Here is a 16,448-nt window from a genome sequence, read left to right as displayed (position 1 = left end):
ATATATATATATATATATATATATATATATATATGTGTGTGTATATATACACACCAAATATACAAAATATACAAAGTCAAAGGGCAAAATTTATTTATTTGTCGTTTACCAAAACTGTTTAACTATTACATCGAACAAAAGCTAAAATTGTAAATAAAAACAGTAATAATACGTAAGATATGATCTAAGAAATATGCTAAGCACTAATAGTACATAATATGTCAAACAGAGTAAATGAGTTTGCAGATGAGTTTGAACACAGCAACATGAAATAAATCAGCAGCATGAAATAAATCAGCAGCGTGAGATCAGCAACATGGATATCAATTCAACAATCAAGCAGAATTACATAATTAATTTTTAATTACATTAATTGAAACTTAAACCAAATACTCAGTTTAAAAGTTCTGGTCCAGACCCAGGTGTGTGTTACTGACACGAGTTCTCAGGGACCGCACCCCAAACATCAGTGTGTGGAGGAGTCCAGTGAAGCAGCCACGGGCGTCTGGAGACGAGTACAGTGATGTGGAGAAACCAGACAGTTGTCCTCTGTAGAGACAAAACACATGTGAGAGTCTCTCAACCTACAACCTATAAAACAAAAGTCAATCAACTTATTAAAGTCAGTCAGCTGATCTCTATCAAAGGTTTTCAACTTGAAGCTGACCATGTGAGTCGGGACTCAACTACTCACCTGCTGACACACACCTGCAGACTCACACACACACGGGAAGGAAGAGGAGGAAAGCAGCAAGCTTGGTGTTCACCTGCAGTCACACCAGGATTTACACTATAAACATCAACTGTAGCACACAGAGAGGACACCTGCCCCACCCCACCAAGACCAGAACAGCATGCACAACACGATCTGCTGCTCAGCCAAAACCAAACCCCACACGGGCTGCGAGCCACGTAGTGGGAGCAAGAAGAAACCAGCTGCCAGAACAATCACCGCTGCCTCCTCTTACACTCTGTACACCTCATTTAACGAGAAGTGACGTGTCTCTGGCCACGTATATTTCTATACTTCTAACTAATAAAAACAACTATTAATAATTTCTCTCTACTTCATACAGTGCTCTTTGGTGTGTTGTGTATATAGTACGCACCTCGGCTCAAATCTTTGCAATTTAGAGCCAAACATATTTCAACTGCGTGACTTCTGAATTTGTCACGCCGCCACGCCCACATCCTCCAGCTAAAACAGTCTGTAATTTAAATCAAGTCAGACCAACATGTTATATGTCTTCTAACACAGGATCATCCTCATTAGGTCAAGGGTGTCAAAGAGGGAGCATTCCAAGTAAAAAAAAATAACTTCCTGTTCTGAGGGGGCGGGGCTTTGCTTACGTCCAAATATGACCATAGAGAATCGTCGGGCATCCAACAGGGATGACTCCTGCCAAGCTTGGTGCATTTTGGTCTTTCAACGTGAAAGTTATAGCGTTTGGAAATTAATGGCGTAAAGTGCAACTTTGAGGCCTGGCCACGCCCCTTTAACATATACGAAAACGCAAGCTTTTGATAAATTTTACTCCCCATTGTTTTAAGGGCATATTAACCAAGTTTGAAGGCAATCCTTCCAAATCCCTAGGAGGAGTTTGTTAAAACTTGCAATTAGAAATGCCCAAAAATGACACTTTGACCCAAAATGGCCGACTTCCTGTTGAGTGTGGACCAGGGCTCCAAGAGACTTTTTCATAGGTCCTGAGAAGATACAGATGTTCACCGAATTTCAGAATTATCGGTCATAAATTGGCTTGGGGCTTAAGTTTTAAACTATTCTAGGGGGCGCTGTGGAGGCTATTGGCCACTTATTATTGATTCCTGTTGAAGGGATGGATCATGATCAATCAAACTAATTTTGGTGCACCTCAGCTCAAATCTTTGGAATTTAGAGCCAAATGTATGGCGACGGTGTTACGTCTTACTTCGCCACGCCGTGCCACCCAGATGCTCCACCCAAATCTGTCAGTGTTGGAAAGCAAGTTACACCAACATGTCTTCTGTCACTGGACACACCATCATGCTGATCAGGTCACAGGGGTCAGATAGGGACCATTCAACGTAAAACATTACACTTCCTGTTGTTAGGGGCGTGGCTTAAGTGATGTCATGATTTGATCATTCAGTCTTGCAGGGGACCGGATTTGGATCAATCACGGAAGGTTTCATGTCTCAGACAGTTTTCGTGTAGGAGCTCTTAGCGTTTTGTTTTTCATGGCGAGATGTCAAACTTTGAGTTCTGGCCCCGCCCCTTCGGCATGCTCCGAAATGCACCGTTTGGATAATTTTTTGTCCCAAAATGGTCAAACGGCATGTTTTGAAACCGATTAAGAGAAATCCCTAGAAGGAGTTTGTTCAAATGCGGATGCTGTAAAACTGTCAAAAAGGTGTGAAATTTGTTACGGCATTCTAAAATGATCGCCTTCCTGTGACATCCAACAATAAAATGTAAAAGAAAAACAGTAATAACATCTGAGATATAAACTACGAAAAACATCAACTAAAAATAAACTAAGCACTAATAGCATAAAAACATTACATCGAACAGCAGCACGAACATGAGCATGAGTCTCTGTGAGCAGATCAGCACGCATGAACACATCAACATGAAACAGATCAGCAGCAACATGAAACAGATCAGCAGCAACATGAAACAGATCAGCGGCAACATGATGTGGTTTTTCACAGTGATTATTCTGGTTAGAGATTCATGAGTCTAACAGCCTCAGGGTAGAAGCTGTTCCTCAGTCTAGTGGTTCTACACTTAATGCTCCTTAACCTCCTTCCTGAGGGGAGCGGGGCAAAAAGTGTGTGTGCTGGGTGGGTGTGGTCCTTCATGATGCAGGTGGTCCTCTTCCTGCATCTGGAGGTGTAGATGTCTGTGATGGTAGGGAGGCTGACTCCAACATCTTCTGTGCAGCCTTCACCACTCTCTGCAAAGCTTTTCTTTCTGCAGCTGTGCAGCCTCCATGACACACGTTGATGCTTAAATGCGGGGCCCAAACTGATCCAAGAGAGGGGACTACCTAAACCCAACCCGAGACATAAACAGACACACAGAGACAGCCCGACAGAGCCTCTGTTGGGCCGTCCATGCGCCCCACCTACCCGACAGTAACCACAAGTCGGTCCCAGGCAGGGGGCCAGAGCAGCAGGGAGCAGCAGCTGAGGAAGGCCGGCCCAGCGCACCAAGGACCAGGAACCCAACAGCCCCACACCACAGGCCCGGAGAAGCCCCGGCATGCCACCTACGCACCCCCCTATACACACAACACCCCCACTGTGAATATCACACCAGGCCGACAAGCCAGTGCCCCATCAAAGCAAAGCCACGCCCCTGACCGCCGCCATACACCACCATTGGCCACACACACACAACCACAGCCGACCTCCCGCCGAAACCCGGCAGCCACCCCAGCCAAAAGGCTGGCCATCGCAACCAGGAACCTTGATCAAAAAATTTGAATAACCCAGGGAGAACCAGAGCACCGGCCCCGCCCCCAACCGCCCCGCCAAGGCCCAACATCCACCCACAGCCCAGACCCCAACCAGGCGGCCGGTGGCTCAGTTGGTAGATCTGTTGCCTCTCAGCAAGGAAGTTGTTGGCATGAATTCCGGCCCGAGAACTTTCTGGGTGGAGTTTGCATGTTCTCTTCGTGTTGCATGAGTTTTCACCGGGTACTCCGGTTTCCACCCACAGACCAAAAACATGCATGTTAGACCGATTGGTGACTCTAAATTGTCTCTAGGTGAGAGAGAGAGAGTGAATGGTTGTTTGTGTTGTTGTGATGGACCAGTCCAGGGTGTCCCCTCTTGCACAGTAACTGCTGGATATGGGCACCAATTACCCCTGTGACCCGCAAAGGAAGAAGCAGGTAAAGATAATGGATGGATGGATGGATGGATGGATGGCTACAACACTGTTGTTTCTTAACATCAAATGATCATCGTCTGAAATGCGGATGTTGATATGGATGCATTCTTCCAGGGATTAGTATTTTTCAGCATTGTTTTAACCTTCTTAGCTGAGAAACTCAGAGTCCAGCATCCCTTTAAAGTTTAAATGAATGCTGGATTTTTAGTTTTTTTGTGTCAATAAAAAGAACTGATCTTGTGGAGTCTGACCTTAAACACAAATCTACTTCACTGCTATTTTTAGGCGGACAGAAAATGATTTAAGGAAACTACAACAACCATGATGCACGGCGGTAATGACGCCTCCCACTGTGATTGGCTGACGTTCCTTCCCCTCGCTGCACGGTTGAAGGTGAAGTTATCGTTTAGTTGTCTCGCCTAAAATGTCAACTAGTAGGTTTTTAACCATGCACGCTCACATGTGTAAGCGACTGGTAAGTGAACGTTTATAAATATACAAAAATAAATTGTTTATTTGCACAGGAAGGGTAAACTTATTCAGAATTTGTCTGGCCGTATTTTACTTAGTTCAAGCAGCTTTGCTAACTCCTGCGAATCGTCCTTCACCAGCCTTAAAAGCAGTTTTATTATACTCTTAGTAGAATGTGCCAAATTAATTTTCCTACCAGTCAACGTATTTCAGCCAGTACCCTGTTGTCGGTGAAACAACCGGGAGCTAAAGCTACTAGAAAAAGGCACCGTGTGAAACTTCAGCTGTGTTGTGTAGCTAACATGCTGCTAGCTGTCCTGATGCTGCTCAATAATCCAGGTAGAAAAATCCAAAAAAGTTCAATCTGGTCCTCTGGACATTCAAAAAAAAAAACAAAAAAAAAAACAACCAAAAAACAAAACAAAGCAAAAAAATTCTAGAAACGTTTCGTCTCTCATCCAAGAGACTTCCTCAGTCTGAGGGGCTGTATTCAGCTCAGTCTCTTAAATAGCACCTTCTCAGAGTGGATCAACCAGTTTGCTGCTGACAACCAGAACCAGCTGATCACATGCTCAAGAAGGACCATCAGCCTAACAATGGATCATTAGCACCTGATGGCTGTTTACTGTTCACAGAGGGCTGAGTGATACTAGCAATCACAGCATTGTAAGAGGGGGACAGTTGAACCTGGAGGCTCCGCCCCTGTTTAATGATGGACGGTTTCTTTTCACAAAGATGGCCTCCTTTACTCCTCTCTCAAACCATCGTTCCTCTCTGTCCAGGATGTGAACATCTTCATCCCTGAAAGAGTGACCGCTGGCCTGGAGATGAGTGTAGACCTGAGTCCTGGCCTGATGATGTTGAAAGTCTGCACAAAATATATATCAATAAATCCACCACAAATACTAAAGTGCAGGTGATGTTTCCCAAAATAACTAAATAAAATAAAGCTTAAGATCTGTTCAGCATAAATGCAACAAAATATATGTTTCCTTTAAATGAGCTATAACTTCCAGAACTTGTAACTTGCTGTACGGCTGACACTGAAACACTTCCTCTCGGGCTTGCGCAGGAAGCATGTTCTGGTGTGGTCCGACAGTACTTTGGTGGTTTTTCATGTCACCCATCAAGGGGGAACACAGTTGCTGACATTGCTGCTGCTGACCCAGAAGCTTTTACCTTTGGCAGCCCCCCTTTTTGCCAACCTGAGGGCAGTCCACATTCCAGGGGTGTAGAATGGGCCAGCCGATTTTCTGTCTCGAGGATGCCTACCACCTGGGGAGTGAAGACTCCATTCGGAGGTGGTGAGAGTAATTTGGAAGAGGTACGGCAAGGCAGCTGTGGACCTGTTTGCATCCCAAGAGACAACAAACTGCCCCTTTTGGCTCTCTCTGGTAGGCAGTGCTAGTCCCCACAGAAAGGACCTTCTGTCACAGTTGGGGGGTCAAATCCTACACCCCGATCCCAGTCACCTCCAGCTCTGGGCTTGGTCGTTACAGGGCCCAGCATTACCTTCTCAGAATATGATGGGAAGGTTGGACATACAATGAATAATGCCAGGGTCCCTTCCACATGACTGATGTACACACATAAGTGGAAAGTTTTTAGCAATTGGTGTTGTGCTAGACACGAGGACCCTGTACACTGTTCTCTTTCTGTTATTCTTACCTTCCTTCAGGTGCTACTTTCTCAGGGCTGGTTTCTGTCCACTCTGAAAGTTTATGTCGCTGCCACCTCTTGCTGGCATGCGTTGGTAGGTGGGAAGACAGTAGGTCATAACAAGGATGTGTCCTTGTTTCTGAGAAATGCCAGACGTCTGCAAACACACATGCGCCTTGTCATGCCTGTGTGGGATCTCTGATCCTCGCTGCCCTGCGGTCTGCTCCGTTTGAGCTCTTGGCATAGGTGAGCCTTGAGTGCTTGTCTAAAAAGACCACGTTTCTCCTGGTCATGACTTCGGCCAAACGAGTAGGTGAACTCCATGCGTTGTCTGTTCACGAGTACTGTTGCCATTGGAACCTGGCTGGTTCAGGTGTTACTCTCTGGCCTAACGTAGTGTTCCTCCCTAAGGCGGCCTCATCTGCGACCCACTCTCTGCCTCTCCAGCTTGCTCACTTCAATGCAGATGATGCTGATGAGTTTCTCTGCCCTGTTCGGGCACTGGAAGCGTACATCAGATAGCTTCTCTGCGGCAGTCTGATAATATATTTGCTATGCTGGGCCTCGCAAGCCCTTTTGAATCAGCGCCTTGCGCGCTGGATTGTAGACATGGTAGAATGTGTGTACACTCTACAGGGCCACCGACCAGCTGTGGGGGTAAGATGCCATTCCACCAGGAGCGTTGGTGTGTCATGGGCCGCTATGAATTGGTCACTCTGGAGGCTATATGTGCAGCAGCCTCCTGGTCATCCCTAAATACCTTTGCTAGGTTCTACAGAGTAAACCTTGCTGCCTTTCACTCGTTGGAGGGGATCCTATCACAGCACCGTCTACGTTTCAGTAAGGTGGGCATTCTAAGTTTTGTTTCTTCTTTGTGGGTGTGATTCCTTAGGATTCTGTTGGCAATCGTCATCTAGTGCTTTACGCACCGCCTCTGGTGGTCAGTAGGGATGAAATAGAATGACTGTAACTACAGTTCTATGAATCCCGGATGACCGCCAGAGCGCTCGGTCCCTCGGAATCATCACATTTCGTGAGAAGATTAAGGGACTGGGCTACCTTAATCACATGCTTATATTGACTCACCGGTGTCACTGGGGGTCACATGTGACTATGTTGGCATAAAATACTTGACCTGCACAAGAATGATCATTCAGTGCTTTAAGCACCGCCTCTGGCGGGATTCATAGTACCGTACTAACAGTCGTAACTTTCGTTATTCTGTCATCGTAGGCTCACAGGTATTTTTTAAGAAGCTACACATCTCACTCTTCACTTAATGTAAGTACACTGATGGAAACTGAAGTCAGTTATCATGTTTGCACTTCTCTGGATGTGTAGATTTATTCATGTTTGATTGCAGGAAGTTGTCATTGTCAGTGCAGTCCGCACTCCAATAGGCTCCTTCAAAGGGAGCCTGGCGGCAGTTCCAGCCACCAAACTGGGCTCCGTCGCCATTAAGGCAGCTGTAGAGAAAGCAGGTGAGTTCATATAGTTTTTGTTCTGTTAAAGCTATAAAAGCTGTCAAAATATGCTACTTTTCAATGTTCTTGACCAAAATGTTTATACTTTTAACACAATTTCTCCATCATTATATGATTGTTTGGGGATAATGTAACTGAAACTCATCTGTGTTTTTATAAAAATTAAGTTAAACACCAATTATTCTTACTGTTTGTTGTCTCCAGTAGCTGAGGAAAAACGGGGAATTGTAAATACCCTCCCTATGATCGTCCACGAATGCTGTTTGCGTAATAACTTGAAAAACAAATAAGGTGTTGACTTCCATTTTGCTATGTGGATGCATCTAGGTGTAAGAAAGGGTACTTTTGAAAATTATGTTGCCAGGCCAAAATCAAAGATGGCCACCACCACCATATATTTTTTTTTGGTCAGGTCATCTGGACAGTTTCTTTTTTTTTTGTGCTGAAACGTTTCGCCTTCGTTCCGGAAGGCTTTATCAGTCAAGGAAACACACAACAAAACTGATTATTCCCCCAACAGCTTACTCCAAAGTGGAACAAACCAGTTCTCCTTGTGATAAGATGGTCTCTTTGGTACGCCCCCTCCTCCATTACCAATCGTATTGTTTTTATGAAAGTAATCGTGAAAATGAATGAGCTGTTGTAATTCAGTGAATATACGCTCATTAACCTTGCTTCCTGTTCCAGGCTGCTCCTGCCACTCCTTCATGATCGGTTGTTGCATTGAAGATACTGACTTTATGCTTTGAGTTCAGGAATTCCTCCTGAAGAGGTGAAGGAAGTTTACATGGGCAACGTGCTTCAAGCAGGACAAGGACAAGCTCCCACACGACAGGCTTTGCTCGGAGCAGGTATGATCCTGCTCACCTTTACTCTTTATTAACTACCAAACTTGTGATGGGTTTTTAAGATCAGGCTTCTTACAGCTTGTGCTAGCATTATTTCCAGCTTTCAAAGAGGATCATTTTTGCCTAATAATACTTCAAATTATAAGATGGAGGGTCTCAAACTTATTGAAATACAATGCTTTGACTGACTTTTCTTTTCAGGCTTGACCTTCAGCACTCCAGCAACGACTATTAACAAAGTGTGTGCATCTGGGATGAAGTCCATCATGATGGCAGCCCAGAGTCTGATGTGTGGACACCAGGTAATATTTACACGCAAACCTTGTCATAAAGACTGCATTCTTTCCCCACATACAGTGAGACATTTTTCCAACATGAACAATAAGGTTGTTTGGGATTTTGTATTGACCAAATATAACTCTACACCTTAATAAGCTGACACCATGAAAATAGGGAACTAGGCCTGTCACGATAACAAATTTTGCTTGGGGATTAATTATCTCAGAAATTATTGCGATACATGATACTATTGTTTGAAATTTGACAATAATTAGTAATTGTCAAATTTAAGAAGAAAACAAAGTCCATGCTCAATAATCTAGGTATACAATCCAACAATTTTCAGTCCGGTCATCTGGATAGTTTCTTTTTTTGTGCTGAAACGTTTCACCTTCCATGCCGAAGGCTTCATCAGTCAAGGAAACGCACAACACAAAACGTTGGTTATGTATCGTAACCCCAGATTCTATGAACGTAAGCGTAGCCCTTTAAAAGCTGTCACTATTGGGTTTACCCACGCGCAGCACGCCAAACACTGAAAACTTCTAGTCTACGTCCACCTGCTGTATGGGCCCCACCCAGTCCGTTATAAATTGCATCTGGACCGGAGCTCTACTCCTAAAGGCTTACTCTTTTTCTTCAGCCTTTTGAGAGCCAGTGAGGCCCAGTTTTTAAAGGGCTATGCTTACACTCATAGAATCTGGGGTTACAATACGTAACCAATGTTCTATTTCATGTAAGCTACGCCCTTTAAAAGCTGTCCCTATTGGGTTTAAAGGGCAGAGCAGAATATGGTCCATGCCTCACTGGGTCTGACCGAGAACCATCAAAAACACCCAGATATCCGCCTAAACCTTTTTTTTTATTCAAGCATAATTACGTACCTGCTTGAGGGCCCCATCACGATGAACATGCTGTTCGGGGCCAATTTCAAGGCCATACTTGAAAAGTCGAAGAAGTCGGAGGAGGTGTTGGAGACTGTGCGCCACCTGATGAAGCCGCCCCCCTCCTCCCGCCCCCCCGCCCGCTGGAGAGATCGTCGTGGCCAGAGGCAGCAGCAGAGACGTTCCACAGCTGCAGCAGTGACCTCCCGCCCCGCTTCGCCGCCGCCCCCTCCCGCCAGAGAACAGTCCTTCTCATCGCGGCAACCAGCGACTCAGCGTTTCCCCAGAGACCGCCAACAGGCGCCGCCCTGGAACAACAAGTCGCAGGGCTCACGGGGGAGAAGACACAAGAAATGACTCTTTGCAGAGGATGTGTGTATGCATAATGATGATATGAGTTTTAAAATAAAAGGAAAACATCATTCAGAGAATAAAGTGTCTTCTGATTCTAGCCTGACTGTCAGATCGAATGATCTCACAGCGGCTTCTCTTCACACATTCCCCACACAAAACGAGCTGATAACCTCAAAACAGGTTTTTAAAAGTCCCCGCAGCTCGAGAAACCACACAAAATGCTCGCTTGACACAGCAGCTAGAAATGATTCTTTTCAGCAGACCGAGCACAGAAAAAAACCTCGCTCTCAGCCCAGGTTGTGTTCTGACTTTTCTGACCGCAGCGGGAAAAAACGCGTTTCCCCACGGCAACTGCAATCTCCACTCAAACGGCATCGCATTTCTAAAGGCGCTCACGCCTCTCAGTGCGCGTCAGCTCACATAAACTCTGATGTTTGCCCGCAGCCTGAGCGCAACACAGAGGCATTCCCAGAGCCCTTTCGGCGAGGCCTCCCCATGGGTCGCTCGAGGAGTATCTCCAGAGCATATGACAGCGGTGGAGGCCTTAGCTTGGTTAACGTCCATAAAGGACATGACACAACACAAAAACACGTGCCCGCTCCCAGAGCGTTATGCAGAGTGGCAGCGAGTGTGTTCCCTGGACAGATGGATCAACCGTCTTATCAGCAGAGGTTACACGCTGCAGTTCACAGCTCAACCCCACCGTTCAGAGGAATTACAGAGACGGTTCTGTCATCTCCAGAACAGATCTCGTCTCTTCACTCAGAAGTTCAGGAATTACTGATAAAAATGTAATTTCCAGGGTTCCCAACGGAGAGCAAAACACAGGGTTTTACTCGCGTTACTTCCTGGTTCTGAAGAGGATCGGAGGGATGAGATCCATTCTGGACCTATCCATATTCAACAATTCGATCATGGAGAGACAGTTCCACATGCTGACAGTCAAACAGCTGTTGGATAACATTCACCAGAACAATTGGTTTACCTCCATAGATCTAAAAGACGCCTATTTTCACATACCAATCATTCCAAAACACAAAGTTCCTGCGTTTCTCCTTCCAAGGGACCCAGTACCAGTACAACAGGCTCCCATTTGGCTATTCCCTCACCCCACGCACGTTTTTGAAATGCGTTGAGACAGCTCTGCAGCCACTACATGGAACAGGGATGAGAATTTTGTTTTATCTGGACGATCTGCTGCTGTGAACTCAATCCAGGCAGGAAGCAGCTGCGCAAACCAAAGTGCTAACGTCACACCTGTTAAACCTGGGTTTCGTCATAAACTGGGAGAAGAGTTTGGTTCTCCCAGCCCAGATGATCATTTATCTGGGAGTGGAGCTAAACTCAGTCACTATGAGAGCCCGCTTATCACAGCCAAGAGCCGAAGCTCTAAAGGACCAGCTCCACCGTGTAAAACCCAGCAGAGTAGTAACGGCCGTCTCTATCATGAAACTTTTAGATACGATGTCCTAAGTTCACGCTGTGGTTCCACTGGGCTTACTCCACATAAGACGCATTAAGAGATGGTTCGCTCGCCTGCGCATAGATCTGGTACGTCAGAAGAGGCGGATGATCTCCGTGCCCCCCTCCGTGGGAACCGACCGGAATCACTGGGGAAAACCTCTCACTCTGTCAGAGGGAGTTCTTATCAGCAGACCTACGTCACACATCTCAGTTTTCACAGACACGTCCCTGTCAGGCTGGGGAGGAACATGCCTGTCTCAAGGGGTGGGGGCGCTGTGGCCACCTCACACATCAGCTCATATAAACATTTTGGAATGTCTCACAGTTTGGCATGTGATTCAGCATTTTGCTCCCCTGTTACGGAATCAACATGTTCTGATCCACGCAGACAACAAAGTGACTGCAGCTTACATAAACCGACAGGGGGGCGTGCGTTCAGCCCAACTGTTACGCATTGCGAGACCGCTGTTGTGTTGGGCACACAAAAACCTGCTCTCCTTCGGAGCAGTGTACATCCCCGGCGTCCTGAACAGAGGAGCGGACATGATGTCCTGGGGCGGTCCGCGTCACGGGGACTGGAGTCTCCATCCTGAGCTGATTTCTCGGTTTTTGGAGGGGATACGGCTGAGCAGCAGTGCATCTGTTCGCCACACGGGAGAACACCCAGTGTCAATTATGGTTCTTACTGAGCCCACTGGACGACCTACCGTTAGGAGTGGATGCTTTTGCCCACAGCCCGTGGCCAAAAGTGCTCCTTTACGCGTTTCCTCCAGTCCCTCTAATATCACGGTTTCTGAACCAAGTCCGGGAGGAAGAACTGTCAACCATTCTTGTAGCCCCAGAGTGTGTGAGTGCCCCGTGGTTCCCAATCCTGCAACATCTGTTATTGGGTCGACTGTGGAAACTGCCGTGAAGGGACGATGCTCTCCTCCAGGCGGGAGGAGCGATCATAAGTCACCCAAAAATAGGCCAGCAGCTTTGGGTCTGGCCGCTGAGCGACCGGTGTCACGCCCACTAGCTCCACAGTGGGACCTAACGATGGTTCTGCGAGCTCTGATCAAAGCTCCTTTTGAGCCTTTAGATCGTGTCACTTAAATTCCTGTCACTTAAAACAGCCCTGCTGTCGGCTTTGACATCAGCGAAGAGAGTGAGCGATTTAGCTGTACTCTCTGTTGCCCCGTCATGCCTCACGATTCAGGCTGATGGCAGCTCAGCTGCGCTGAGACCTAACCCAGCTTTCATGCCCCAAAACATCACAAGTTCATTTAAATCGAGAATGATATCATTGGAGGGGTTTTACCCCCCCCTCACAAATCAGAGGAAGAAGCATCTTTTCATCTCCTCTGTCCTATGCATGCGCTGGCATGTTGCATAACACGCACGGCTCCTCTGCGGCAGACTCAGAGTCTGTTTGTGCATTATAGGGACGTCTCTGCATGTCGCCCGTTATCCATTCAGCATTTTTCACACTGGCTGTGTAAGGCCATTTCTGAAGCTTACAGGGCATCAGGATTGGAGCCTCCAGAGAGTCTCAGAGCTCAATCCACCTGAGGAATTGTATCTTCGACAGCTTTGCATAGTGGTATGACAGTGGAGGACATTTGTATTTGCGGCCGCTTGGACGTCGCCTTGTTCATTTATCCGCTTCTATCTGCGTGATGTTTCGCCTTTCTCCATGGCCTATTCTTTTAGTGTTCTAACAGAATGAATCTTACTGTTTTCCTGGAATTTAGTTTTTAAACTCACATCTGACTGCATGCAGTTACAGTGTGAGACATTTATTATCAGTCACAAGTTCATGACTGCTCTTTTTATTGTTACTAATCGGTTCATGACTACTGTTACCAATCAGTTTATTTGATTACTAATCAATTAATTTGTTATTAATCAGTTCATATTGAAGAGCAGTTGATCTATTCTGCTCACTGTTACACGGTTACAATTGTAACCTCTGTTCTTTCCCATTCTCGGCAGCAGGACTGCTTTCAGCCTTCCCCCTTTTTCCCCCGTCAAAAACTTTTTCTCTCCGGGGTGCTCCTGTGCATGCAACGCGTAATTATGCAACGCGCTCCTGTGCATGGTATGCGTAGTAATTATGCACACAGAAGGCTGAGTGATGAAATGTTTTTTTGGTGCAAGTGGGCGCTTCATATTGTGTCTGAATGGACCCAGTGAGGCATAGACTACATCCTGCTTCGCCTTTAACCCACAAGCGACAACCTTAAAGGGCGAAGCCTATATGAAATAGAACGTTGGTTACGTACTGTAACCCCAGGTTCTATGAGTATAGTCGTAGCGCTTTAAGCTCTGGGCCTCACTGGTTCCTAAATAGCTGAAGAAAAAGCTATTTGGGAGCCAATTACCTGGTCTCACCGTAATTTATACGGACCGGGGGTGAGGCCCACACAGCAGGTGGGTGTGGACTAAAGTTTTCAGTGCAAATGTTGGGAGTTGACACAAGCCACCTGGGAGACACCAAACATGTGGAAGAAGGTGCTCTGGTCAGATGAAACCAAAATTGAACTGTTTGGTCACAATGCAAAACGACATGTTTGGAGTAAAAGCACCACAGCTCATCACCCTGAACACACCACCCCCACGGTCAAACATGGTGGTGGCAGCATCATGGTTTGGGCCTGATTTTTGTCAGCAGGGACAGGGAAGATGGTCAGAATTGATGGGAAGATGGATGGGGCCAAATACAGGACCATTCTGGAAGAAAACCTGTGAGTCTGCAAGAGACCTGAGACTGGGACGGAGATTTATCTTCCAACAAGACAATGATCCAAAACATAAAGACACATCTACAATGGAATGGTTCACAAATAAACGTATCCAGGTGTTGGAATGGCCAAGTCAAAGTCCAGACCTGAATCCAATCGAGAATCTGTGGAAAGAGTTGAAGACTGCTGTTCACAAACGCTCTCCATCCAACCTCACTGAGCTCCAGCTGTTCTGCAGGAAGAATGGGCAGAACTTCAGTGTCTCCATGTTCAAAACTGACAGAGACAAACCCCAAGAGACTTGCAGCTGGAACTGCAGCTGGAACTGCAGCAAAAGGCGGCACTACAAAGTGTTAACGCAAGGGGGCCGAATAATATTGCATGCCCCACTTTTCAGTTTTTTATTGTTAAAAAAGTTTGACACATCCAATAAATTTCATTCCACTTCACGATTGTGTCCCACTTGTTGTTGATTCTTCACAAAAAATTAAAATTTTATATCTTTATGTTTGAAGCCTGAAATGTGGCAAAAGGTTGAAAAGTTCAAGGGGGCCGAATACTTTCGCAAGGCACTGTATATTTAGACATTTGATTAAGTTAATATATTATCTGGTAAATTACATTTCATCATATAAATAGCATAGCAGGCTGCTGAAGTTCAAGTCTCCGAATATGCTTAATATGCATAGTCAAGGACATGACTGTCGACAAGGGAGAGGGCCGGCACCGGAGGTGGGGGCGTGCCAAAGAGACCATCTTAGCACCAACATAACTGGTTTGTTCCACTTTGGAGTAAGCTGTTAGGGGAAGAATCAGTTTTGTTTTATGTTTTTCCTTGACTGATGAAGCCTTCTGGATGGAAGGTGAAATGTTTCAGCACACAAAAAAAAAAAGAAACTGTCCAGATGACCTAACTGAAAATTGTTGGATATTTAAGTTTAATGCAAGAAATCATGGACTGGGTTCCTATTGACTTGTAGTTCAGTCTGGACTTTTAGAATTGCTGCATTACAGCAACCTCAGCATTGTGGTTGTATACTTGAATGCTGGTTTTGTTATATGTGTGCATTTAGGATGTGATGGTGGCAGGAGGCATGGAAAGCATGTCCAATGTGCCCTATGTGATGGCCAGAGAGACACCACAATACGGAGGAATTAAGTTGGAAGACCTCATTGTTAGCGACGGCCTCACTGATGTCTACAACAAATTTCACATGGTAACGGCCAACTGTTGTAGTCAAAGTTGCTTTGCAGGGAACTTTTTAAAACTTTATTTCTACAGCATCTGAATTCCACTGTCTTTGTTTATAAAAGGGCAACTGTGCTGAGAACACAGCCAAGAACTGTAACATCACTAGAGAGGAGCAGGACGCCTATGCCATCAACTCATACACTCGTAGCAAAACAGCACATGAGACTGGCATGCTGGCCAAGGAGATTATACCAGTTAGCATACCACAGAGAAGTATGTAACAAAGAGATGTCTTTTTTCTGTTTGGCGGGTGATTACCAAGTACAATGCTATTAATGTATTTGTGGTCTAATAGACAAACCTGGTGTGGTGGTGTCGGAGGATGAGGAGTGGAGGCGGGTCGACTTCAGCAAAGTTCCTAAGCTGAAAGCAGTTTTCCAGAAAGAGAATGGTAAAGATGAGCAGTCGGAGATCAACCCTTAGCTGTTTTTATTAGCCGAATAATAAAATAATGTTGTTAGAAAACAGATCATTCCTGCACATTGGTTTTCCCTTTCTGTCTTGATCAAATTTAGTTTTTGTAAGACCTGTTAATTTTAGTCCTAGTGAGTTCAAGCAAAGGCACATGGACCAGTCGATAACTTTTATCTGCCAAAGACAATTAAAATGTTTGACATCTACAATTTATTAACTTTTCAAATCAAACTAATACAAGATGGCTGCCATAGCAAATCAATCTTGGCAAACATAAAAACTGCAACAGCACATTCAGTTTTACAGCTACTGAGCTACAATTTGGTGTGGTAGTAGGTCAGACCAGTGGGTCAGACCAGTGGGTCAGACCAGTACTTAACTCTGAGTGCCAACTTATTGCGGAAGGTCTTTGTTTACAACTTTGCCATTACTTGTTGGAATCATCTCTGTTTTGTCAGTAAATTTCTCATGAACCAATAAATACAATTAAATGAAACTCTGTTTGGCACTGAAGAAACATCTATAATTCAGCCAATTTTACAGGTACTTAGCTAAAATTTAGCTTGTGAGCAGTCCCCAATACATACCAATACTATGAGCACATGGAAGATGGTTTCGGTGGGATTGAGGAGGTCTTCAAAGTATTCTGCCCACTGACCCACGACATCCCGAGTTGAGGTCAGCAGCACACCACCCCCACTATTAACAGTGTTGGTGGCGTACCGCTTTCCCCCCC

At 45.5% G+C, this 16,448-nt stretch overlaps 1 protein-coding gene across 1 annotated transcript; it reads left to right on the top strand.

Moving 5' to 3' along the window:
* The first annotated feature begins 4,214 nt into the window (after window positions 1-4,214).
* LOC119420341 (acetyl-CoA acetyltransferase, mitochondrial) lies at window positions 4,215-15,721 on the top strand. The gene is made up of 8 exons (XM_037687728.1): window positions 4,215-4,355; window positions 7,244-7,291; window positions 7,374-7,491; window positions 8,250-8,345; window positions 8,544-8,644; window positions 15,120-15,263; window positions 15,361-15,511; window positions 15,594-15,721. Exons 1-8 carry the CDS (start codon window positions 4,305-4,307, stop codon window positions 15,719-15,721), a joined length of 837 nt encoding a protein of 278 aa, XP_037543656.1. The 5' UTR covers window positions 4,215-4,304.
* The last annotated feature ends 727 nt before the right edge of the window (window positions 15,722-16,448 follow it).

The sequence above is a fragment of the Nematolebias whitei genome, chromosome 14, assembly GCF_014905685.2.
Source record: "Nematolebias whitei isolate Nwh7 chromosome 14, NemWhi1, whole genome shotgun sequence".
NCBI classification, from domain to species: Eukaryota; Metazoa; Chordata; class Actinopteri; order Cyprinodontiformes; family Rivulidae; genus Nematolebias; species Nematolebias whitei.
This window is presented reverse-complemented; position numbering and strand designations above follow the sequence as displayed.

Bases quoted from the DNA above. Each gene is read 5' to 3' on its own strand.
- LOC119420341 (XM_037687728.1), top strand. From the start codon at position 4,305: ATGTCAACTAGTAGGTTTTTAACCATGCACGCTCACATGTGTAAGCGA. The intron at 8,645-15,119 runs GTAATATTTACA...GTGTGCATTTAG, and splicing joins GTCTGATGTGTGGACACCAG to GATGTGATGGTGGCAGGAGG. The intron at 15,512-15,593 runs GTATGTAACAAA...GTGGTCTAATAG, and splicing joins AGTTAGCATACCACAGAGAA to ACAAACCTGGTGTGGTGGTG.